The 26,584-nt window shown below is 39.9% G+C and overlaps 4 protein-coding genes across 6 annotated transcripts; 2 read left to right on the top strand and 2 right to left on the bottom strand.

The window, feature by feature from the left end:
• Positions 1-1,332: 1,332 nt before the first annotated feature.
• On the bottom strand, positions 1,333-3,196 carry gdf9 (growth differentiation factor 9). The gene is made up of 2 exons (XM_073487497.1): positions 2,734-3,196; positions 1,333-2,336 (listed from the first exon to the last, which is right to left on the bottom strand). Exons 1-2 carry the CDS (start codon positions 3,107-3,109, stop codon positions 1,405-1,407), a joined length of 1,308 nt encoding a protein of 435 aa, XP_073343598.1. The 5' UTR covers positions 3,110-3,196; the 3' UTR covers positions 1,333-1,404.
• Positions 3,197-3,201: 5 nt separating this feature from the next.
• Positions 3,202-9,330, top strand: LOC141013680 (uncharacterized). 2 transcript variants are annotated; one of them, XM_073487495.1, is made up of 5 exons: positions 3,202-3,279; positions 4,168-4,254; positions 5,362-6,162; positions 6,631-6,800; positions 7,260-9,330. In XM_073487495.1, the coding sequence occupies exons 3-5, from the start codon at positions 5,428-5,430 to the stop codon at positions 8,155-8,157; spliced, it is 1,803 nt and encodes a 600-aa protein (XP_073343596.1). In that variant the 5' UTR covers positions 3,202-3,279; positions 4,168-4,254; positions 5,362-5,427; the 3' UTR covers positions 8,158-9,330. The 2 variants fall into 2 exon arrangements, with proteins under 2 accessions (XP_073343596.1, XP_073343597.1); XM_073487496.1 differs by having other exon boundaries at positions 5,403-6,162.
• Positions 9,331-13,483: 4,153 nt separating this feature from the next.
• On the bottom strand, positions 13,484-14,887 carry sowahab (sosondowah ankyrin repeat domain family member Ab). Its single transcript, XM_073486470.1, has one exon. It carries the CDS (start codon positions 14,885-14,887, stop codon positions 13,547-13,549), a length of 1,341 nt encoding a protein of 446 aa, XP_073342571.1. The 3' UTR covers positions 13,484-13,546.
• Positions 14,888-16,776: 1,889 nt separating this feature from the next.
• LOC141013299 (septin-8-A-like) lies at positions 16,777-25,409 on the top strand. Of its 2 annotated transcripts, none has more exons than XM_073486966.1 (10): positions 16,777-16,809; positions 18,463-18,577; positions 18,694-18,889; positions 19,788-19,974; positions 20,067-20,228; positions 20,771-20,867; positions 21,026-21,194; positions 22,164-22,296; positions 22,387-22,574; positions 22,937-23,027. In XM_073486966.1, exons 1-10 carry the CDS (start codon positions 16,789-16,791, stop codon positions 23,025-23,027), a joined length of 1,359 nt encoding a protein of 452 aa, XP_073343067.1. In that variant the 5' UTR covers positions 16,777-16,788. The 2 variants fall into 2 exon arrangements, with proteins under 2 accessions (XP_073343067.1, XP_073343066.1); XM_073486965.1 differs by lacking the exon at positions 22,937-23,027 and adding an exon at positions 25,355-25,409 and having other exon boundaries at positions 16,789-16,818.
• Positions 25,410-26,584: the final 1,175 nt, after the last annotated feature.

Consider the following 26,584-nt stretch of genomic DNA (forward strand, 5'->3'; position numbering starts at 1 on the left):
AGCGCCACCTGCCGGGCTGGAGTTTGATCCAGATAAAGATGGCGGAGGAGTTAACTTCAACATTATTTGATCATCAATTGAGATAATTGTGAATATATACACATGAATGACTTGAAAAGCCGTCTAGCCTGCCGATGTACAGTCCTATATTGGTTTCCTGATTTATTTTGAATTGCATTAGCCTGTCACCATGGCTGGAGGCATGAATTGCGCATTGTGTCCCCCATAAAGGTAGATCGGATGTGTGTAAATACTACGGATTCCTAACTAAAAAACAACCGGGAGGTGAGGATACCACCATTTATTTGTAGTAGCCTACGTTTTAGTGAAATTTTACTTTTTATCTGAAAGTTTTAAGAATATTTTGATGAAAATCGGTTTAATATTCTAATTTGCAACTATGTTTGACAGAGTAATCCTGGCATGACCTTTTCATATCGTCTCATGCCTAAAAGAGAATGTCTGAGTACTGAATGATGCGGGATCTGTACAACTTAGTTATGTGCAGGGGACCCAGGTACTTTTCCACATTATGGTCATGACCATGATTGAAAACAAGCTTTCATTTGACCTTCAAGCCCCCAGGGGTCACACATACTCTTACTCAAAGTGAAGTCTGAGAGATTTTGTACGATCATTTTCATTTATGCATGTTACTTTTTTTATTTTCGAACTTCTCCGATAATATGTACATATTTTCAATATCCCTAAGCTGAGCACAGGCATGCAGTGAATTCGTTCAATTTGCATAAATAGACATGAGATGCATTTAGTCACATTCAACCAGTACAAATTCATTAAGTATGCAGTCAGTTCATACGTATACAGTCACTCAGTGACCAGAAGTAATAAATATACACTGAAACCTTGACAATTTTCATTCTGGACATTATGAAGACTGCTGCCACTCAGAGAGCTGTCTGTAATCCCCAGGAATAAAACGATATGTAAAAAGGTTTGATAAGTGCTTATGACTGCTTTTTCATCTTTTCTCCAGAACAGGGCTACTTAAAAATGGCAACTGTGTTAAATTAAAGAATAATGACAGACAACACACCCAAAATAAGTTAACAAAAAATAACTCAAAAAGTCATACAACACTCATTTTCTTCCTCAAGTGTGTCAGATGCAATAATATGTTGCTAACAGTAAATTGAAGAACAGGATGCACTGGCACCCTTTCTTGTCACACCTTAAATAAAAGTAAATAAATGTCACCTTTCCACATTTTCATTAGGATAAAATACTTTAAGTAAATACACCTGCTCCAGATCAAACTTATTTCATGCACAATGATTTTATAAATACTTGAAACCACTGAGCCTGGTCCACCTGTGGTGACTGTTGAGGAGGTTTGTGGCAATGCTCTTATTCAGCCTGTGAAAAAGGATGTTGGCAGCTGGCTTAGCGACATGTGCACCTGGTGGCGACCATGTTTTCAAACTCCTTGTACACGTACGAACCGTCCTCTTCAAAGATCATGACACTCAGGGGGCTGTAATGGGAGGGAATGCACGAGGGCCGGGGCACAGAGGAGTCGAGCTTCTCGTAGATGATGTTCTGCACCATGGTGTGGACAGGTGAACCGTAGATGAAGCCCATGGTCCTCGGGCACGGGCCTCTGCAGTACCTGGGGTTGTACTTTGGTGGAAAAACAATCCAGTGATCCAGTTTGAGCTGGCTAAATCGCACTCTGAAATCGTACAGGGCACAGTCACTTGTCGGGAATTCAGAGCTTGGAAGCAGCTCCGGCAGCTGGATATCCAGACTTTTATCACCGCGTTTGCTCTTTGAAGATTCCCTCTTCCATCGCCTCTTCGGCCCAATCCTCTTCTCTGGTTTGAAAACCATTTGCTCATGAAATGTGTTGGCTGCAGTGGCTGGCTTTTGACCTGCTTTTGAACCGTCGTCCAGTAACCTCTGCTGGGCCATTTTGTCATTGAGATACAGAAGCAGAGGAGGGGACTTCAGGATGATCTTCAGAGAGCCTTTACCCCTGTCATGACCGGCTCTTTGTTCATCCGGGCAGGTGACGTTGATGAGCAGGTGTATGTTCTTCTTCTGAAACTTTAAGAGAGGCTGGAGAAACGAAGTGACGTCGACCTCCACCCAGTTCCTCCTGCTCTTCCTGTCTGCGGTGGCTGTGAAGTTGAGAGCATAGTGGATCCCGGGACACAGCTGACACTGGTTTGAGTGCTCCTGCTCCTTGATACTCAGGTAGCACACAGAGTCGACAGGTGCTGCCTGGTCAAAGTTGTACAGCAGAGCCGACTTTAGAAGCTGCTCTTTTCTTCTGACTTGATCAAGGCTGTAAGAAAGAGCCTGCGTAAAACTCTCTGAAGGAAAATATGAGAAAACATAAAAGGCACCGTCATATTTTTTGCATTTTTAAAAAAAAGAGTCATGACACAAATGTCCAATTATCACTAAGCTAGAATAAACATGTCCATCTTGCACAGATGCCTGTTTAAGTGCATAATGTCACTTAGACAACAGGTGAAAATGCCAATTCTTATTGAATTGCTCCATTTTGACTAAACATATTTCGCTCCCCGAATAATAATACTTAAAAAGATGGTACAAAAACAATTTAAAAAACAGCATATGTCAACATTTTAATCATTATTCTTTTTGCTATCAAGCCTCAGCAGCCTACTATGAATATTGTGTGTCCTTCATTGGAAGTGTAGTCAATGTGCAGTCAGCTGGGCTGTTAGGGTCTGTGCTGCTCACCTTTATTACTTGGTGCAAGACACTCGTCTTGAGGCTTGATCAGGCGGACTGTGTTGTAGATATCATCCCCGTCCAAACTCCTCTGCACTCTGGAGGACTTCTTGTAGATCTCCGTCAGATATTTCATGTACCTGTGCTCGGGTCTCATATTTTTCTTCAGGCCCGGGTTCCACCTGGACCCTCCGTGGTCTGACAGGGCTTTGAGCAGCGGGACGAGGATGCTGTCGTACGGGTAGGTGAAGTCGCCCAGGCTGTGCGGCGCGTTGGAGGCGGCCATGGAGGATCTAACCAGCGGGCAGCAGTCGGTGACCAGCAGCAGTAAAATGACCGTGTGAACATAACGAGGGACAGCTGACATCAGCATTTGTTTTCCCATTATAAACAATGAAACCTGTCAAGACTGATAGACCCTCCACTGAGAGCTCGAGGGCAACAGAACTACACACGTGCCGCGGCACACACAGGTGTGTCCAATCAACTCCCCACTCATCATCATCATCATCATCATCATCATAAAATCGAGATTGACACATAAGGGCCTTCATGGTGAGTATTTACTGTTTTATTTTGAAGACAAATCATCCCAATGCGTTAATTTAACGTTACATCGCTGAAGAAGTAGTTTTATATAAAGTTGAGGGCTTTATTTCACGAAATATCACCCACCCTGTTGGCTATTAAAGGAACCCAATCAGCCATTTTGACAATAACATTTATTTGTACCAACAGATGATTTAATCGTATCATTTGTGAGTCACGTTAACGTTAGCTAACCTTACTTGTTACAGTTTAAGTAGCTAAAGTTGTATAAATGTGTAAAAGTTTTTTTTAAGTAATATAAACTGACCTGACACAAAGTATGACTTGTGTAGCGAGGTTAAAGCCACCTAACCATCAGTTAGCTAGCTGGTTAGCTGAAACTTCACTTCACAGTTTAGGATCTGACTAGCTAGCTTTAGCCAAAGCTGCTAACTGGTGTTAGCCATGGGACATAGCTTGTCACAGAGCCTACTTGCTTTTTCAATCTCATTCAAATCTGAATCCTGGGCGAGTTAACAAGAAATTAACCTGTTTCACTGTGTAATCCAGCCATGGCCACGTCATAAACTCTGGTTATTTATCAGTTGTCAGTAATGTGAAACTTAATAAACCAGTGAACAAACTGGGGTCTGAGGAGCATTTTTGGTTTGTCTGTCAAGCAGCTGAGAAATTTCAAACTCTTCATAGTTTTAGAGTTAAAATATGCGTGAATCTTTCTCACAACAGAAACTAAAGTAAGTCGGAGCTGAAACGATGATCTTTTTATTAGCTATTTTTCAGTATCAGGGTGTTTCCTGTTGTAAATATTGGATGAGTGTGTTGTCCTGCAGTTCAGCAGCAGGGGACGCCATCAGTCTATCAGTCTGTGTTGATGTCTTTAAGTTTCACTTTCAGTTTGAAACGACGTGAAACAAAAAAAAAGTTTTCAGCAGGCTCAAACTGGAGCTGAGTTCACGTCTGGACAGATCTCTCTGGGCTGAGGTAAGAACTTTCCTGTCTGAGGGTTTGTGATGGTTCAGGATGTGCAGAGAGCCCAGTGTTTCTATTTGTATCAGTGTTTGTTGAGGCTGCAACATCATTTTTATTTGCCTTCAAATCAACATGGAAAAAGGGCGTGTCAGTCCTGTTTCTCTTCTTATTACACGTCTAACTTCAGGATGTTGTGTGTTAATTGTTCTTCAGTTAACTTTTATGGTGATTATTAACACTTCAATTTAATATTGGTTTATGGTTTCATATCTCAGGTCATAAACACGAATAGCCACGTGTGTGTCTCTGTCTGTGTGCCTGAACATTGTGAACCTTGCCTATGGCTATATATAGAGCTCTGTTTGTTATCTGCAGCCATACTCAGGCTGACTAAGCACTGAACCAGCTGGTAAACACTGTCAGAGTCTGAGGCCTACTGTCTACATATCTGATTATAAATGGTCAAAGAGGTCACTTTTAAAGTCCTTCATCTATTTTAGGTGTTTCTACAAACATAATGGACATTGCATTGATGTGTACTGCTCATTTTGTCAGCTGGTTCCAGAAGAGGCTTAGGGTTAGCATTCCACATTTAGGAAATAGCATGCTAGCTAGCAGCAAAGAACAGCAGAAAGATTAAATATTAAATATCACCCTTTTTCAAAAAAAATTGTTAGAAACATTTGTACTTTTCTATTAAGATTAAGCCTTAAAAATAATGTGCATGTGTCAACTCACTTTCAGAAAGAAGAGAGAGTGAGAAAGTACAGCTGGTCTGGGTGCGAGGCTGAGCATAGGCCGTGTAAAAGAAATTTTATACTTGCAAAAACAAAGTATAAACAATTTCAAGATTCTTTATGCTAGATGTGGGTTACAAATAGTTGACAAATTCAGGGCTCTATCTAGCTGAGACGTTTGAATGACATCTACTGCTCGCTGGGATTGTTTATATAAATCATGGACATTGTGTCCTGTGGACTACAGAGGGAAAAAAAACCTGTTACCAGCTCAGAGTTTAAAAACCAGCATCTGTGATGTTTCATTTGTGTTACATGGTCTTCATCCACAGATAGTTTTCTCTGGTGTTCTCTAATCTGTCTTCTGACTTTCTTCTTTCAGACTTCATCACACAGTGACAGTTCTCTGTTTTCTCGTTGGAGGATAAGGTTGATCTTCACCTTCATCATGTCTACCGCTGACGAGCTGCTGGAGCTGATGTTCTCCTGGATCAAGGAGAGGGAGTGCTGTGCAGAGCAACTGAGGAAACTGGCCCGGGAGCTTGAGTCTCTCAGGGAGAAATGCAACGCGGCAGAATGTGTTGGCAGCGTAGTATCTGTGGTTGGAGCAGCAAGTCTGATTGGGGCCGGCGTGGCCACTTTCTTCACCGCTGGAGCAGCTGCTCCACTTTTAGCTGTTGCAGGAGGAGTATATACGGGTGTAGGTGTCACCGTATCTGTGGGTACCAAAATCACTGAGCACTTCTTATCCAGTGACACCTTGAAAGAAGCGCAAGAGATAGAAAAGAAGAGCAACAAGATTGCAGAAAAAATCCAGAAACGATTTGAGCAACTGAATGCAGAGGTGAAGGAGAGGAGTCCCTTCGCAGACTCAGATGAGGTGGACCAACATGTCATGTCTGAAATTGTGGGAGCCATGGCCAGACGAAGTGGTCTGAGACAGAATATTGATTTCAGCAAAGAGTTTTTTTCTGATCCCGCACTGAGAGCCATGATGATGAACCAGAGCTCCAACTCTGCAATGACAGCTGGACTGACACTTCAAGTTGTCGGTATTTTAACATTTTTCTCATTGAAAAATGGTGGGAAAAAATTTGATATTTTGTTTGCTGAAGGAGCCAAACAACTCATGAAACAAGTGGCCACAACTGGATTTAAAACAGCCCTTAAAGGAGGAGCCATGGTAAGATTCACTAACTACAGACACATTAACTACAGACACATGTATTGTTTGACAATCACACAGTTAGTTACAAAAATTACATTGATTGTAGTGACCTGATTGGACAAAAACAAAAAACCTACAAGCCACTGAGGGGATGCTACACCGGTACTTGCCTAATTGACGCGGCATCTTCATATAGCAGTTCGGTTTAGTAATTCACACTCGCAAATGTCTGTGCAGCCATATATCCATTAATAACTTCTATGCAAAACAAGCAAACAAAAGCTCAATGGTTGCACATAGACAATGTCACGGCTCTGAATTTTCATTGATTTGGACACTGCAGGAAGGAGTTGAATGTGACTTCCTGTGTCCACTTTTTGGCACTCGAGAACACTCACTAATTACATTTCAGGTTCAAGTATATGAAGTGTAAACCACAAAGTGTGAATTTACTGTAAATCAACTATTCATCTTTATCATCAGGTTGTGGGAGGAGCTGTTGGAATGGGGTTTGCTCTTTATGAAGCGATTGACAGCTGGCAAGACCTAATTAAGAAAAACCATGTGACTGAAGCGAGCCAATCACTGAGAGATACGGCATGCGACATTCGGAAGATCAGCCAGACACTGAGGGAGCAGTTCAACGACATGAGGTACGATGGGGGCAATATACAAAACGTATATATTGCCAAAAATTCAAAATGGCGACTTCCTGTTGGGTTAAGATCATGGCACCAAGAGACTTCTTTGTAGGTCTTCGTGTGATGCACACGTGTACTGAATTTCATAGACGTACGTGAAAGTAGTCCCAGGGGCTGCATTTTAAGGGGCGCTAGCGAGCCATGTGGCACGCTGTTGGACACCCATAAAATATGTAAATCACCATGTTTGAATTATTAGTTTTTGAGCATGTTAAAGCCCTCAAAAATGTGGTTCATTCAAGAGAATACTAATAAGTCCCTGCATTTCAAGAGGGCTTTCACATGCTTAACTATGATTTTTCTCAAACTGCAGAGGAGTTCAGAGATTTTTATTAGTAAATGTAAGACATTGTTTTAAATTTGATGACAAACAAAATGACTGATTCCTCATTTTTGTAATTCCTCCTCCAGAGAAAAGTTTGAGGAGTTGGCAGAAGTGAAGCGCATCATTGAAAACAGCGACAGAAGCTCTGAGGAAAAAAGGAAACTGATAGATTATGTAATAAGAATGTCTCAGGATGAAGTGGTCAAGGAATGGCTGACAGAACATTATGATTCTGTCGCCTTCTTTGGACTTGTGGACTTGTTTAATTTCCTGAAACAAGAGCTCGATAAGAAAAAGAAGAAGACGGACTGTGAGGACATCGACATCACCTTTGTGGCACACGGAGCAATTGAAGGGTTCATGATCCCAGCCCGCTGCCTCCTGCCTCTGCCCTCCATCAAAGATGTGCTCCTGTATTCTCCCTGGAACTGTGCTATCAATGCAGATGTAGCATATGGTATTGCTACAGGAATGATACAGCCTCAGAACAGGTGCTTCTTCTGTATGAAACGAGGATGTCAATATGCTGATATCTTCCATCAGCCTGGCAACTTGCCCTTCTACTGGAACTCAATGAATGCAGCTAGAGAATGGATGATCCCAAATATCAGTGTTAGCCCTCTCAAACCACCAATGGATGATGCATGGAATGGCTTCGTGTTCCTACAAGGTAGACATGGTGAACCTGCGATAAACCGTATCATCATCCCGTTCATCCTTCCAAGATGGATGAGTTTTTTCGAAAACATCCCGTTCGTGATCGTCACTTTGACCCTGTCACTGGTGCTGTTTTTCTCCAGTTACAGAGCAACCGTCCATCTCGCTGCCTGTCTGGGTAGATATGAAGAAGCAGCACTGAATGAGAATTACCTTAGGGCTCAGTACGCCTACACTATCGACCAAACATATATGGCATCTTCAGAGGAAATGTACTACCACAGAAACACTGACCTGTACAGAGCCTTTAAAGCTGTGTTTGGTTAGAGATCTTCTGTGTGTTTGAGGTCGCTTCAGTGTCAAACTGAACAAAATACAAAGTTGTGAATTTAGTGATGAAGAGATGTATCAATACTTGGATTATCAGTTCCAGTTCAGTTTCAGTTTTCATGGTGGATCTCAAGTTTTGGTTGTTTCATTTCAACATTTCTTTAAATGTGTCAGTGTTAGCCGGCTGGATAATTTGAAACTGTACTCAGTAGAGTGCATACGTCCACCAAGGCACCAACAGTCCCCTTTAATTCAATCAAGCCAATTAACAAACAAACCAACAAACCAGCCAACTGATCAATGTAGCAGACTGAATACAGGAATATACAAAAAAACTAAAGTCCTTCATAAACATTTTGATGCTTTAAGCTAAAGGCTCCCTGTGCCTGTGTTGGACTGTGCACGGAAACACACTGACCCATTGACCTTTGATCTCAAGGATCAGGGAGGTCAAGAAAGAAAATGAACAGAACTAAAAAATCCAGCCTCATCCCCATTTATCCCCATATAACTACTTCAAAATCTGCTAATTACCAGGATACCACACTGCTATCTAATGAGTTTTGGTAATAACTTTGAATACCAGTACCACATGAGTGTATTTGATATTAACCAGTATGATTATTTACTTGTGATTTGAGTGCTATGATCATTTATTATTTCATGTGTCTTCCACTAACATAGTCCTAAACTACAGATAATATAGATAAGATAGAAAAATGTTACTTGTTATTTGATTAATTCATATTACAAGCTCTTAGTGCTCCCATTGGTTCTTATGATATCTGTAGAAATCAAATTACTTTTTGCCCCTTTTGGGCTCTTGGTTTGTGAAGGATACTTCACTGGCATTAAAGAGAACCTGCAGGAGCTGGTTCATCAAAGTGGCTTCTTTAATTACAACTGAGAGAGATGATAGATCTACAGAAATACACCACAGGGACAGAAGTGTGCCTCTGCTAACCTAAAAGCACTCACCCTGTCCTAAGTGGGAGCATGTGCTTGACCATGTATCGAGGGGGTAAATAATATATTTTCAAATCAACATGGGATCTCAGGGCTTGTGGAGATGTGGATTACGCCTGACAAGCTGTACAGGGCCATTTAATGTTTTGTTTTCAGTTGTTTTTTCTAATGTTTCAATAAAAGTCCTAATTTACTCTTCATGGAGCATGTGTGTGCGAGTGAGTTTGTATGTGTGTCTGCTGGACACACTGTTTTTTGAAATAACATTTCATCTGTGGATTTCATCTGATTTTCCATTGATCTGGGGGTCAGTAGATCATGACTGAATCTTCACTTTTGGGTGAACTTATCCTTTAATTTAAAGCTGCTGACCACTAGAGGGCATGAATTATATTCAAAACAAATACACAGGATGTCACAGCCTTGATTTATAGTACTGTTAACAGTTTATCAAGAATGGACAGGTACTGTATGTAGCTAAATCTAACATACCTACATATAAATGTCCATCAGACACAAAGCAACAAAGATAAATATTCACATGTTTTGATCACTGGTTTGTTCTGTCAACTCTGGAGAATTAATGTTGAGTTCTTTGTTTTACCAGCCAATTTTTAATTTACTTTGTCTTGAAGGAATTTCTGCATTGGAGGCTCACAATCAGACTGTGATGTTGTATGCTAATAGCAACTGTTAGATGGGGCATTTGGACTATTGTATATTTGGCGTATATACGTAAAATGAACAATTTAAAGAAGTGAAGGTGGGATTTCTGTTTTGTCAGGTTTCTTACAGATGGTGAAGTTACCACTAATAGAGTCCCTCCTCTGCTCAAAGTCATCTATGTTTGAAGTGAAACAGAAAAACTGAGCCTCTGGAAGGGACTTTCAAAATTAGCACATTCTTGAAAAAGTGTCTTTGAAGACTTGACTGATGTCAAACACAGTTCAGTAATATTTTTAAAGAGCCAGAGTGTTAATAAAGTGTGTTAATGTGACACTACAGAGGCGACGTGCAAAGAAAGTGTGCTTGCAATATTTCTTTTGCAAACTTCATTACCACATTGTGCTTTTAAGCGTATTGTGTGATGAGTTGTGTTGTTCACCTCTGGGTTTGCAGTACACTGCCAGACAGCACTTTGTAGAACTAATTGTAAGCCAGATGTGCAGGAAATTGCAAAAATGCGAAATACCTGACCTTGACTAAGCGGTGTTACTGTTACACTGGAGGTTTTTCTTATCTTTGGCAGTTTGTACACTGTGTACTGAGCTCTGTGGAAAGATAAACTGCTGTAGTTTAAAGATTGGTTGGCAGTAGGACACAGCATCACGAACATAGTTTACCAACTTTAAAGATGCATTATATAGTTTTGGGGAAGAAATTTTAATCAGAAAAGAAAGCTCTTCACTGCTTTTTAAATGCATAAACAAACTAAATAAACAAACTCTTCTTAATCCTATGCTATCATTTTAAACAAGTGTGTTGTCCAAATGAAGGATTTCAAGAAAATTATAGGTTTGTCTGATATTAGCACAGAGTTTGAGTTTCTAACCCTAACCCTAACCCATCAGTTTGATTATTTTATGTACATTAATTAAGACAGTTGGAAAAATATTCTTACTAATGTAATGGCATTAATTTCATCTGTTTAAGCAAATTTAAGTTGGAAGTTATTGTTTTGCAAATGCTGTACATATAAACACATTTTTCTGGAGCTCATATTACACTGTATTTTACTTTAACTTTGCTTTTGTACTTTGCAATCTCACAAATATCATCACAGAACAGTTAGAAATACCATTACAGGCCTTCCTGCTGATAAAAAAGTAGTATCAATAAACCTCTTTGTAGACTACTTCAGTGTATATTTTACTGCCATGATAATGTTTGCATGCTGCTCCCTCTTCTGGCCTGAAATGTGAAGAGCAACTAAACACAACATTACTCACCATCTGTTAAAATCATCAAAGATAAACTCAAAAAACATGTCATGTGATTTATTTTGAGAAACTGATTCAAAATGAAGAAATGACAGAAAAAGGGTTGGCCTGCTCAGCCCTAGTCAACCACTGAAAACACATCAACCAAGATGGTAAAATAAATCTTGTGAGCTAAATCAATGCTCAGGCAGTGTGAGAATGTGTGTTTCATGTCTTAAAACACACCAGTAAAGTTCAGACTGCCGTCATTATTACGCTAGCAACAGCTTTTTGTGCAGTGGTTGTCACTGTGGAGTTGTATAACGACTGGTTGTTGATTGATTTTAGGGGATTCATCATTTTGTGGATGGTAAGGTTTTCCTGTAATGCCACCCATAGGACACGTTTCTGCAAGGGTTTCTAAAAAAAGCAAAATGATGTTGTTTGTGCCATCCACCACTTTCATATTATGATGGGTAACTGTAGTTTCTTGGGACCAGAAGCTGGCTTTTAGAGTTGTAGCTGTGTCTTATTTCCACACCATATTCTAATATACTAATCTGCTTATTATACTTTTCTCAAGAAGCTGTTAGTGTGAAAAATGCTTGAGGTACTTTTCCATTTTCCTCCTGACAGGAAATGATACCACAGCACAGTATTGTTGGACAACCTTTGATGTTTGTGAATGTTGTCTGAAGAGCCACAGGAAGCCGTTCTGTGCTTGATTTCCTTTTATGATCATTAACTTGTCCTGCAGTATGAAAGTTTAGAGGTGGAAATTTAAACACAATGTGCTCTTCTACGTTGCACAGTTGCTATGAGTGCAGCTGTCCTTTGTCCGGGTCATTATGCAAGCAGCTTCTTTTGCAGATAACAAGACAAAGGACATTGTTCTGGCTCTGTTTTGCTTATGGCTTCACTGTCTGAGCTCCAACTCTATTCATGTGATCAGGGATTGTTTTTCTCCGGGTCAGTTAAGGATATAAAGTGTGTTTTTGTACATCACAAATAAAGGCAAGTTACTGTTTTCAAGCATGTTTGGGAACACCATGAATAAATGACAACATGAATATTAAGTTGTTTTTAATAGGTCGTTAGTTTTCTTTAGTTTTCCTTGCAATTTAATCTTTGGCTTCTTGTTTGAAGAACTTTCTAATCTAAAATCCTTTCTAATCAGTACTAAAAAGATGAATTACCGCAGGCTGTTGGTGATATAGCTTGGAATGTTTGTGTTTTTTTTAACCACACCAGTCAAGAGCATGAAGCCCACGTTGCCCCACAAAAGGCAGCCGTTCTCATCCCTCACAGCTCAAGTTCACAAAGAGGTTTATAGAGGAGACATTCCTCCACCACCACGTCTAGTTGCCTGATTTGCATAGCTGGCCTCCACAAAGGTCGCCTCTGCTTTTATTTAAGTCGAGAGGCAGCTTTTTAAAAATGTTAAAACCTACTATTCTTTTCTAGTATCCTTTTTGTTTTCCCTGCACTCAGTTTGCTTCAAAGAACTTCACCTGATTTCATTTTAATTATCATCCAGGGCTACAACTAACCATCATTTTCACTGTCCATTATTTTCTTGATTGATCAATTTGTCAGAAAATGACGTCCTCCGGTGTCCTGTTTTGTCCACAACCCAAAGATATATTCAGTTTACTGTCACAGAGAAGGAAAGAAACTGATAATCGGTTATCAAAATAACTGAGGAGTCATTTAATAGCTGACAACTGATCCATCTGAGGACAAACAAACAATAAGCAGCCAACATCAACAACACACTGACAGTTGTGTCATTTGTCGGTTTTATATTTCCTCACACCTCAAAGTCAGGACTCGAGAGGTAACTGCTAAAGGTTTATTACACATCAGGTGATGGAAATACGTGTGACTATCTCTGATTGTGTTATTAGTAGGATAAATACATTAAATGGGTTAATTCAGTGCTAATACATGCAGTTCAACTAATTTTAAAAAAGGTGATTAAATTATAAATACTATTTATAAATAGCATAACCAACAGTGATACACTGTACAAGTAGTAAGTACTGAGAGACTATACATCTGTAATCCAGTTATACACTTTAAGTGATCTAAAGGAGAATCAACAAGTTGTTTTTATGTTTACATAATATACAAACAGAGACAGTATCATCTAGGGGTGTCACGGTGTCGATTTCAAAGGCAGTGTGTTTAAATCTTTATATTTGTTGAATATTATTTGATTTGAACTATTGTTGTCAGATACCCCCGTCTATTTAAAGAAGAGTTTCAAAATGTAAATGACAGTTGTCAGAGCACAACATCACTGATTTGTAGATCTTTTCCAAATCCAGATGTGTCTAACAACAGCAAAGCCGTCAGTGATACAACTTTTTGTAAATCGAACCGTGACCTTAAACTTGAAAGTCAAATCTAATTGTGATAAACTTGACACCCTCTAGTATCATGTGTCTCTGCATTCAATCCTGTCCGTCTCACAGCTTCTGTTGTGGTCCGTGTCGCTCTCACCAGTCATGAGCAAACTTTGCTGTCTTTTGTTTCTTCCCTATGTGAGGCTGGAACAGTTTACTAATGGTGTTGAATCCTTTCGATTGCTCCCTGTACTCCTCATCCTCTGTCTTCTCCCTGCACTTGCTCTGCTGCAGTCCTCCCAGAAGAGCTCTGACATCAGCTGGCACACCTTTGCCCAGGTAGTGGAAGGCCTTCTTCCCATCGTTATCCCTCTCATTGACATTGGCTCCATACTTCTGCACGAGCAACACCATCACTTCTGTGTGGCCGTGTATGGCTGCGATGTGTAAAGGTGTGTATCCTCCGTGCGCTTTGCTGTTGATGTTAACACAAGTGCCTCTTTTCCTGGACACATCCATGAGCTTGTGTATCATCTCGCTGTTGCCGTCCTTGGATGCCCAGTGCAGAGCTGTGAAGCCTGACATGAAGTCCTTCTTCTGTGCCAAGCGTGTGTCCTTCAGCAGCAAACCGTAGATCTGTCCCCACAGTCCTGCAGCACACTTTACCAACCACTCATGAGCTAAAGGCTCCAGAGGCACAGACTCTGAGTACTTGGCATCATCTCCTTGTCTTGTGGTCTTGCTTTGGGGCCTCACCTGGGGGAAGCCTGGAGGTTGGATGTCCTCTGCCTGTCTGTTTTTCCAACATTGGGAGGCACTCTGTGCAGCCTTCCTGCAGGCTGGGAAGTTCAGAGTTGGCACTGATGGTGCAGAAACGTTGTTGTCTGCAGGTTCATTGCGGTGCGCTTGGGAATGTAATCCAGCCTGTGTCGCCGGTGCTCTCGGTGGGGATTTCACCGCTATGACCGCAAACACAGCCCCAGATTTCCTCGCTCTGCTCGGCTGATCTGCGGAGATATTCAGGACTTTGACGGTGGTTGTATCCGCGCTGCTAATGTCCCCTCTTTCCTGCACGCTCCCTTTGGCATCACTGTAACACTTCTCGTGTATGTTTGAGGGGTAGCGCACATTATTGTTCTCAATGTCGGAGTAAATCGTCCTGGCTGGCTGGGCTCGGTGAGGAGATGTGTAGGAAAAGCTCGTGTTTTGGCTCGAGAAACTGTCATCCATCTGCTGTTTGTGCGCGGCATCGTGCTCCACCTCTCTCACAAAATCCTGGTATCTTTTCTTCACGACCACAAACTTCACCTCGTCGATCTGTTTGACCACTGCGACGCTGTTCACCAACTTCTTGAAGAGGTCCCTATTGTGCTGCTTTTCCGCGGGATCGCTGCAGCTGATCTGACTCCTGAAATTGTTGAGCAGCTCCGAGTTCTTCACTTTGCCTCCGTGCTCCAGCAGAAAGGACAGGACGGACTCTTGGGTCAGAGCCATTTTGTCCTGCCGGGGGTCCAACTTTTGAAGACGACAGAACAGAGGTGATTAAACAAAGCCAGACGGATAATCTCTTCGTCCGCCGTGCTCCCCTCTCTGTGGTCCTCCTCCACCAACCTGCTGCTTCCGGCGGCTCTTCACTCAACATCACCCGGCTGATGTCACGACTCTCCCCGTTAGACTGTCTGTGGGCAGGGCGGCCTCTCTGTGGTGGTCTCTATCAAAGCTGCTACTGTTTATTGTCTTATTTTTATATTTACATAATGAGATAAGAGTCAAGTATAAGTAACTATGTAGTTTTGGAGATGAAATTCAAACTCATAATATTAATATGTGCAATATTAATGAGGTAATAATACAACGTCGGAAATATTTTTTTTTCCATGACTGAATAAACAAGCTGTTCTCAGAGGAAAATAAGATCCCCAGAATATATAAGCTAGACAGGTGGCAGGGTCCGCCACATATAAACAAAGTAAAACAGTATGAAACTGTGTTGTACTTTATGGTCAGTTTGTTTATTCAGTCATGAAAACAAAGAGAGTTTGTTTATTTAAACATACAAAATCAGTCAATGAAGATCTTTCTCTTCTGATTAAAATGTCATCATGCACCTTTAACACAGCAACTTAATAAGGCATCTAACAATCTGTTCATCTTTATATCTAATATATTTTGATAATTAATCAGTGATGTGTCACATTAAAAATAGCCCACATTTTCCCATTAAAACCTTTGTGACTCATGATATTAAATACATTTAAAAATCTTTAAAAAATCCATGAGAAAGGATTTATAAAAAAAATCAGCACACAGTTTATACAAGAGCCTGTCCAATACTCAATTTGTGAGGACGATGCCAATATTAGGGAGTAAATAATTAAGATATCAATATATCAGCTGGTATACACACACAGGCCTGCAGTGATCCCTTCAATGTGGATATCAAACACTTGCAACAAAGATATTAAATGAACAAATTAATCTTGTTACCCAAAATGACATCAGCACAGAAAAAGTAAATTTAACTAGAAATGTAATAATTATAAATTACTGTATCTTTTACTGCATTAGAATATTTTTATAAAAAGTTTTTATATCAGTGTATATTCGACTGCATAGGAATTACTCATTAACAAGTCATAACTATCAAGTCATTCAGGCATTATGCTCCTAGCCGTTGGAAATATTTTAAACGCAAACTAAAAACCTTTCTATTCAGTCTTATCATAACCCTGTATTCTTTTTGTCTAGATTTTATATAGATTTGTATTTATAGTTTGCTGTTATTATTATTATTATTATTGTTATTATTATCATACTCTATTTCATTAACTTTTTTAAATCAATTTTTTTGTGCAATATTTTTTAATCTTTAATTTTATTGCTTGTTTGCATCTTTTATTCTTTATATCATTATTTTAACAATTCATTTTATTGCAGTTGTTGTGCATTAGTCTCCAAAGTCTCTATATGAAGTGTTTTCTTAATATAACATGTTTTTCAGTCACTTGCAAGCATTTTGATTATTTTGAAAGGTGCTATAAAAATAAAGTTGGATTGATTACTGATTCATTAGCACCTTATTGTACCTTATTGCACAGTGTTACCACTTTCTTTTCTTTTTGTTTTATTAAATCAAGGCTTTGCTTTCATCATTTTGGGGGCTGCCATAGAAATCTGAATAATTCCCAAGTTAAAAAAACAAGCATGTATCTGCTGTGACCCCCTCCAGAGTTTTAATAATGTCTGAATAGGGTGTGTGGAGCTGGTGTAATGTCGCCCTCCAGCACAGAGGGGGTGTAGCCTCCAAGTGGCCATATTGAGAGCAGTGAGTCTGTCTGTGCTGAGCGCAGAGCAGCTCTGCCTCATAACTCCCACACACACAGACACTTGTGACGATGGCGGCCAATGAGATAGATGTTTTCGCAGTAAGTACGATGATCTGCTGTCTGCGGGCCCCGCGGTGCATGATGATTTGCTGTCTTCAGAGCAGAAATAGGAATCAAACTAGCAAACGCGTAGCATTCAGGTGTGTGCGTGGGATGGGATGTGCGTCGAGTATGCAGCAGGATCGCTGCGGTGTTGTGTCAGATGGCTTGTTGGGACTATAATGAATCGGGTTAAAGATGGATTTTCAGATGCGGGGTGATGAGAAATGATGCACCGTCGCCGTGTGGAGACGTGCGGGAGAAACGCACTGTCGCATCCGACACCTCTGACAGGTGTATGCACGGAGCGCAGGGCAGCAGGCGGGGAGGCACCAAGTTAAGAGGATAAACATAAGTAGCATCCTCCTCAAGTGGCAGCTAGCTGCACGACATGGCTCAGCGAAAAATTTAAGTATGTATCAGCCAAACGTGTAATTCATAGCAATGTGTTAATTAAAATAGCTTCCAGTGGATGTCTGCTGTTCAGTCTGAAGCTCTGCAAGATGATGACACTTCAAGTTAAGGTAGTGTGTGTGTCACTGTGGAGGGGACTTATGGGTACCAGGGCAGCCAGCAGCTTGGATATCCTCCCACCCTGTGAAATAACATCTAAATAAAGAGCCCTTTGTGTGTGTGTGTGTGTGTGTGTGTGTGTGTGTGTGTGTGTGTGTGTGTGTGTGTGTGAAAGAGAGAGGGACAGAAGCGGATGATTGTTGTATTGAACACATCCTGGTCCTCATGGTGAGCCTTTTACAAGATGCCAGTATCCCAGGGTGAATCTTCCAGCTTGTACAGCCGGGGCCAAAATACTTTCTATAAAGTATGTATATACATATATACATATGTACATATTCAATTGGTTTCATGTATTTAATGTTAGCTATCAGCATGTTATTATCATACTGTTGTTGCCCAAACATGAGTGAAAGTAGTGCTGAAACAATTGTCAATAAAACCATTTATCAAGAAAAATGTCCCAGTACCTTTAAATTTGATGATTTTGTTCGGATTACGATTATTTAAATTGTTGATTAATCTGTCAATCGTTTAGTTGTTTGGTCTCTAAAATGTCAGAAAATAGTGAAAGATGTTGATCGGTGTTTCCCATGATGACGCCCTCAAATGTCTTGTTTTAGCCACAACCCAAAGATATTCAGTTTGAAAACGATTAATTAAAAAGATAATTGACAGACAAATAGATGATGTAAGTATTTGTTAGGTCCAGCCCTAGACAAAGGCCTGCTTATAATTACAAACCATCTTACAAACACATTGTAGTAGGCTTGAGACTTATACAAAGACAATGTAGAAAGCACGACATCAGATGATTCTCCTAGCTTGTTGTTTTCTTGCTAGATGTGTGTGATGTGTGTCTTTACTGGAGGTTTTTGGTTTGAGATACAGAGACTGAACCTTTTTATAGGTCGGACTGTTCTGTGTGTTAAGTGGAAGAGAGAGATGACCTCATTAGCAAAGAATGCTTTTAGGCTTGAAAGCAGAGTGTGGGGATGGGATCTGACAGGAGGACTCTTTTAACCTCCGCCACCTCTACTTCCCAATTGTTTGTTTGTTGTTGTTGTCGTTTCTTTGGATATTTAATGATACTGAAGTGAAATTTTGCCCTGCCTGTTTCCCAATACTCAGAATGAAGAAAAGCGAACCCTTGAGCTCGGAGGCCATGTGGGGTTTGACAGTCTGCCTGATCAGTTGGTCAGCAAATCAGTTGCACAGGGATTCTGCTTCAACATCCTCTGTGTAGGTATGTCTGAACCCCACGAGATGTTTGTGCAATGGACGTAACATCCGGTAATGTGGAAGTAGTCTTTTCCTCGTCTCTTTTCACCCCGTGTCATTTTCTCTCTTCTCTGTTTCAAGGTGAGACCGGGATAGGCAAGTCAACATTAATGAACACTCTTTTCAATACGACATTTGAAAATGAGGAGGCCAGCCACTACGAGAGTGACGTACAGCTACGCCCACAGACGTATGATCTGCAGGAGAGCAACGTCAACCTCAAGCTGACCATCGTGCACACTGTAGGGTTTGGAGATCAGATCAACAAAGAAGAAAGGTACAAATTCTTGCAGATGTTTTTTAGACTTTTATTTCACATGTATACCTGGTATTAAAATGCATTCCTGTTATCTCAATTGCGTCTGCATTGTGATCTCAATATTTAACTTACTTAGGCAGAGCTGGTGAGCTTCTCAGTAGACATGGGGCATCCCAGGCAGAGGAAAGCAAGGTTTTTTTGTAATCACTTTTTGCGAGGCAAGACTTGCTAGCTACTGCTAGCACTCAAAGCTTTTGCGTGATAGGAATCGGCAGGAAGAGGCAGTTAGGTGACCTTTTTTTCATGATAATGTGGTCTCACTTTACAGATTTTTTTACACCTGGCTCAGATCCAATCACAATGTGACGCATTGAAATCCCACTGCGTTCTGTGTGCATTTACAGCTGGCATTAGCATCACTATTCCCCTTATCCAGATCACACATACAGATACAGTTTACATTTTAATGCCAGGTGTAAATCGAGCCTTAGTCAGACTGAGCGCTATCAGACTGAAAGAAAAGAAAATCATAACCCTTGTTACAGAAATCTCACAGAGCTAGTAATATAAATTTCTCTTGGTCAGATCAGCACCAGCTATTAATCATTTCCCCCCTCTTTCTCTGCTACTGCAGCCAACACACTTACACAGTATGGAATAGAGAAAGAGATCTGGCCTGTGTCTGGCATGTGAACTGGGAGGGAGGAAAGGGAATATGGGAATGACTGGTAGAACTAATGCATTCTCAATAGAAACTTGAGTGCCCCAACAGCAGGGAGGATAAAAAGAAGCAGGCATTCTTTGACCGGAAGACTGAAGTTGCAGCGTTTGTAACTAGGATCCAACATGTCTCTCAAACAACAAGGAGACTGATTTGAGTGTTCATAGATGTTCATAATTTTTTATGTCTCTGCAGCTATAAACCCATTCTTGAGTACATCGATGCCCAGTTTGAAAAGTACCTTGAAGAGGAGCTGAAAATAAAACGCTCCTTGTTCAACTGCCATGACACAAGAATCCACATCTGCCTGTATTTCATCGCTCCCACCGGACACTCCCTGAAGTCCCTTGATCTCGTCACAATGAAGAAACTGGACAGCAAGGTAACCGCAAAATCCGTAGTCTGTGTTTCACCAGGCTACGTTCCCTGTTCCTCAGCACGTCACTCAGTGTTTTGTTTGTTTTTTCCATGCAGGTGAACCTCATCCCTGTTATCGCAAAGGCAGACACAGTATCCAAGAGTGAACTGGACAAATTAAAGATTAAGATCATGAGTGAGCTGGTCAGTAATGGAGTGCAGATTTATCAGTTCCCTACAGAGGATGAAGCTGTCGCAGAGATCAACTCCTCCATGAACGTGAGTCCTAGAAACACACAGACACACATACATAACACAAGAAAAAGACATATATTTTACAGGATTATATGCATCCTCGCTTTCTCCACCACTGTATTCATACTGAAGCCACATTTAAATGCATGAACTGCCGCCAGGGACTAGGAAGGAGGAACTCAGTGCATTTCCACCACAGGGACCAAGGTCTAAATTATTATTAATTATTTAATTATTTTTTAGGCTGGTTCCACTTCTCCGTTTTTTTTTCATCAATTCAAAAAGATTAGAAATAATAATACAGTAGTAGAATAGTAATAGTATCAGTAGCATGGTAGTAATAATGATTATCATGCTACAGTTTATGATTGACATTGCAGAAAAGGTACAGTTGGGAACTTATTAGTGAAGTAGCACAACATCAGCCACAATTTGAAGTTGACACACAGTGTATGTTGATGCATGTTGTAATAGCAGAATGATATACTGGAGATGACAACAGTAGAATAATTTTTAACTATATTTTTTTTGACATATCGTACCAATATCAGTGTTGTATGTTACAGACTCATCTTCCCTTTGCCGTGGTTGGAAGTGTAGACGACGTTAAAGTAGGAAACAAGATGGTGAAAGCGAGGCTGTACCCCTGGGGATCAGTACAGGGTGAGTACACTGAACTGATTTGACATGCATCAGAGCAGTCTCCCAAACAGCAGAGCTGATTTCGCTCAGTTGAGATATTAACATGACGAGCACAGTTAGCACTGAGTTGTCATCTGATTTTTTTCAATAACGTTAAGTGACTTCTTTTATTTCCTTAGTGGAGAATGAAAACCACTGTGATTTTGTGAAGCTGAGGGAGATGCTGCTGCGTGTGAACATGGAGGATCTCCGAGAGCAAACACACGCTCGGCACTATGAGCTCTACCGTCGCTGCAAGCTAGAAGAGATGGGCTTCAAGGACACAGACCCGGACAGCCAGTCGTTCAGGTGAAATTAGGGATAGCGGTGATGTGATGCATCTGGGCAACTTACTTCAGTTGAACTGCCAAAAAAACAACCCTGCTGCTCTCTTATGATGCTAAAAGCACGCTGACAAAGTACTTTATTAAAAAACAGCACATTAAAATCAATTTTTTTAAAATGTGATGAGGAAAATGGGAACTGATTGGTGTGTTAAAAAGGTAAATGTTTAAAGATGTGCTTATGTAATACATTTTTTCTAACTTATAGAAGATAAAGGAAAAAATAAGCTTTTCTCTTTTCTACCAACCGATCAGAGTTTAAAGGAAAAGTATAAAAGCTTCATGTGTCTGCTTAGACTCTAGCTTAATTATTTAACTCACAGTATAATTAATTGATGTATTTGGTTATATTTTTAGCTCACCTGAAACTTTAAGTGCCTCCATAAATTCATCTAGAGATTAGCATTGAAATGACAGACCGGAAATCTCAGATGGAGTTTAAGATCAGGTTGAAGCAGCTACTTGAATCCATCTAATTTCAAACTGATTCACTAAATCAGGTTGCGTCATTTAAACTTGAGCAATGTCTTGTTCAAATCAGTTGCTAGGAAACATCTCAAGCGCTGTCCAATCAAAAAATGATCAACTGTGTAAACAGGAAGTCACAGTACCATCCCAAACTGTAAAAATAACCTCCAGATGAAACAGTTATATAATTATATATTATTATATTTAGAGTGAGTGCATATTGATTATGCAGGTTATGCAACCTTATTTAGTCATTTAGCTCATGTTATATGTATATACGTTTGTAATTTGAGGTGTATTGGTTTATCTTTGTGATATGTAATCTAAAATAGTATCTAAACTAATCACCATCTAGTAAACATTCATGTTACAACTAAGTTAGTTTCAACTTATAAACAGCTGAAAACAACCAGCTCCTGGATACTAATCTGACTGTGTTTAACATTGCTTTAATGTTGATCTGCAGCCTTCAGGAGACATATGAGGCCAAGAGGAAGGAGTTCCTTTTGGATCTGCAGCGCAAAGAAGAAGAAATGAGACAGATGTTTGTCAACAAAGTGAAGGAGACAGAAGCCGAGCTGAAGGAAAAGGAAAAAGAGGTGAGGGCTGACATCATCATTGAATAACTACTCATTGAAAATATACTGCTTTTGGTTTGCCTCACATTGTGCCACCATTGTCATCTCTAGCTTCATGAGAGGTTTGAGCAGCTCAAGCGGATGCACCAGGACGAAAAGAAGAATCTGGAGGAGAAAAGACGGGAACTGGAGGAGGAGATGAACGCCTTCAATAGAAGAAAGGTTGCAGCTGAGACACTGATGGGACAGGCCCTGCAAGGCTGCTCACAACCGTTTAAGAAGGACAAGGACAAGAAGAAGTAAGTCTGCTTTATGTGTCTGTTTGATTTGTACTGCTGCTCAAGTGGCTTCTCTTGTGCACTACGGTTGTAAGAGCAAGTGTTAATGCTGCTGAATAATAACACAGATCTTTCAAGATATTCAAGGATAATTGCACTGATGCATTATTTTCACTAGACATGAATGTGTATTGTCTAAGCCAGTTGATTGGACAGAGAGGGGGGAGGCATACAATGTGATTAATGAGATAGTGTTATCTTCCCAGAAGCCATGTTGGCTCAGGAACTGATACAGGGACAGATTCGGACTGACACTGTGTGCCCAGACATAGTAGGAGGGGTCACAGCTTGCATGACGCAGCCTGATGCTTATTTCTCTGCGGGCTGACCTGCCAGACTGTATCTCAGGCAGGGGCATGTCTGTTTACATTTGACTGGTCTCACCGTTGCTCACGCCATGTGCAACGCAGATGATACTCAGACATCCTACAAAGAGCTGTAATCATTTCTGCAGGTGGAAACATTACAAGTCAGGAATGATAGTGTACGCTAAAAACTGACACACAGTTTGACGCTTAGCCTTGAGAATCCACAATTAAGAAGACGAGGAAAAATCGAAACAAATGTGATTAAATAAAAGCCTAGTTCACTATTAATGGCAGCTTGCACTGGATTTATTGGTCTAAAATGTGTGTGAAAGTACCAAAGAGTACCAAAGACATTAAGCCAGTGTAATGCACACAGGGCAGAAGATGTGATTTCAACATGTGGTTTCTTGGGTAGGTTTTTTACGTCTAAAATACTGTAGCTAATGATCCCTCTGGCTATGATGTATAACAAAATGTTATTAAAAGCAGTCAAGATATTATTACATATTTAAGAATGCAACAAAGGCTACATAAAAATATGCACAAAAGGATTTATAAGATTGTGCCTAAATGTGTCATATACTGGACTCTGTCTAAGATGAGGAATGTATATTAAAAGCTTTCAGGTGTTGACAATACATCTGAATAAGTTAAACATTTTAGGCGAGGCTGATTTGTTTTTCAAATTGCAAGTTATATGCTTAATTTATTAAAAAATTAAGTATGTTTTTTCAGGATGCAACCAAAACAGTCTCAGCAGACAGCATTAGTGGCGGAAAAAGTAGATTTTTCAATGCAACCATTTCTGGTGGTACAGTCACGGTTGGTCAGCTACTATGTATTGTTGGATATGACCTTAAAGGATAAGTTCACCCAAAATTGAAAGTTCTGTCATTAACTACTCACCCTCATGCAGATGGAAAGTCAGGTGTTTTTTAGTCCACAAAACATTTCTGGAGCTTCACAGCAAAGCAGCGTTGCAGCGTTCTCCTAAACAGCTGAAGTAGATAGGGACTTTTTTATGTTTGAAAACAAGTCCCCATCTACTTCAGTTGCTTAGGGGAATGGGGTGAGTAGATAATGACTGAATTTTCCTTTTAGGGTGAACTTTTCCTTCTCTTAATCTAATTTCAGCCTACTTATGAGAGTGGTCTAATCTGATTTGGAGGAATTAGTTTCCACAAGGTTTCCAGTCTGATTTAAATGTTAAATTATCAAAAACAAGAGTTGGGCTGCCAGTCTGACTCTGAACATCGCCTAAAGTTTAAGACTATAGTGAGGAAGTGGATGCCTAAATAGATTACAGTCCAAACATTGTTTCATTCTCATTTCATTCATTTATCCCTTTGATTTCTACCACTCAACATCCTTCATTTATTTCTTTTGTCCCACATTTTGTTTCATTTCTTTTCCCCTTTCAGTTGATTTGTGGATCAAACATCCAGGGACACCAGGAATGTGTCTGCCATCAGCATGGGAAAAAGAGACTGTTATATCTGACATTACTTCCTGACACTGTATGTGTGGACATAGTGTCACAGTGACAATGCACGTATGTCAGCCTGAATAATGTGATGGCTATAAGCCGCTGTGTACTTACGGATCAAAAAGGTAGCTTTGCTCAGTGTATTTAATTTGTCCCTAATGCTGACTCTGCTAGACACACAATCCATGGAGTGTTGTCATAACATGTAGCGTGTGTTCTTTTATGTTCTGTGTGTTCATCTCCTGTTGTCTCTGTTTCTCACTGAGAAAACTTGATGGAAATAGAACAAGAGACCTTCAGCTACTTAATGAGTTGATCTGATGGTTGTGAGTTATTTTATGTATTAACATGCAGTAAGCATTTTTGTATATTTATACATGTAGTTATAGACAAGTTGAATGGTCTCCGTTAGTTGTTGTTGTTTTTTTAAAACAATGTCTAATAATGCTAAAAAATATATATTGATACATGTTTTTTTATTATTGGTAGTAAGACGTGAGATAATTTAATTGTCTAGCATCACTCTATGCAAAGTTATAAAGAAAATTACTAATTCATTTACAGTGAGTCTGAAAGTGAGTCCGATATTTTGCCTTCATTTATATTCAAATAAAAAATGACAATGGAAAACCGAACATGTCATCAGGTCATCTGTTCCCAGACTTCCCATCACATCAGTCATTTGTGGAGCATTTCATGATGAGCCCGTCATCGTCATGAGTCATGACATAACACAACATGGTTTTCTGATCTTGATTTATTAAGTGTGTTTCTGTAAAACGCATCATCCATTTAATTCAAGTGTCTGTAAAGTTTTTTGGCCTTGTCAGTGGCAGCAAACAAGACAAATAACCAAATGCTTATTAAACTTTTTCATCCTTTGCTCTAAATGTTTGCAGATTTGCTTGTTCAGATAAATGATCTGGTTTTTCTTTCCCTTTTCATAGCTTCTTTAGTCTTCCATCTGCGTGCTCCTTAACCTCAGGAAGGAATTTGAATTAGAAGACTTTCTACCACATCAAAAGATCACAGACTAAAAATCAAGTGTATTATTTTTACAATGTGAAATAACAGTTTTCTAGAAATGCACTTAACATCCCTGGAAGTGAGTCGGCCTGAAGTCTTCCATGTCTACTAAACTCTCCTTTAGGCTTCTAAGCAGCGCTCTGTAGCATGGTCTCTGCATGGCTCCTAACCTTCATTCCTAAAAGTATTAAAAGATTGTCATTGCCAAAATCTGTTTTTGTACTTAAATGTGCTAAATGTTCTGTCATCTGCCATGTTATGCTTGTAGTTTTTTGACTGATGAAAATCTACACTGTGAAAGATATATTATAAAGTGACATGATATTGTTGTTCAGTGTTGTAAAGATAGTCCATTATATCATGATTTAAAAGCAGTTTAAATCAATCATAGTACAAATACTATCTATAATCATTGTAAAAGGTGTCCTATCATACTAACATGTCAGCCCTATGTTGTGTCAAAAAGATCTAGATAGAAGTATTTTATAGTATTAAACCTGCGAAAACCATATATACTGTTGTTTAATGAAAAAAGCCTGGATGTATAAAAATTCAGGAATAAATCTCATATATGGTGGGCCTGTGTGGGCCTGCTTGCAGATTTGTATATCCTGATATTTAATAAAGAGTTACTTTATTGAAAACATGCCTTGCTCTCTCCATGATTGCACTTTGAGACAGAAAAGGTCAACACGGGGCAGGTTGTTGTAAGCTGTGGTCTCAGCAGGTTCAGATTCCTTCCAGACTATTCCAGAAGCCTGCCAGTAGGTGTCTATTTAGAAAGAACAAGTGACAGCAGTGTGTTTATGCCTTGCCTATGAAAAGGTAACACTGAAATTTGAATAAATCCTGAAGTCTTCCAGAAAATTCACTAATGTATTTGCTGTCTTTTTGATCTATTAATTACCCGCTCTTGTCATGTTGTACACCTTTTATTGGCCTCTGTTTTACTGAATGCAGGAATACATAAGAAACCAATCTGTGTCAACTGCTGCATCTGTTGTTCCGCTTCATTGTTGAGAGTTAATGTGATTTTTGTGTTTTAAAGTTTAATACAATCATTTTGTCACATAATAAGAGCAGAGACACAGTGAGTCGCAATTTTTCGGTCATGTCCCGCCTCCCCAAATGCGATTGGCTCTCCAGCACGT

This window comes from Pagrus major, chromosome 18 (genome assembly GCF_040436345.1).
Source record: "Pagrus major chromosome 18, Pma_NU_1.0".
Lineage (NCBI taxonomy): Eukaryota > Metazoa > Chordata > Actinopteri > Spariformes > Sparidae > Pagrus > Pagrus major.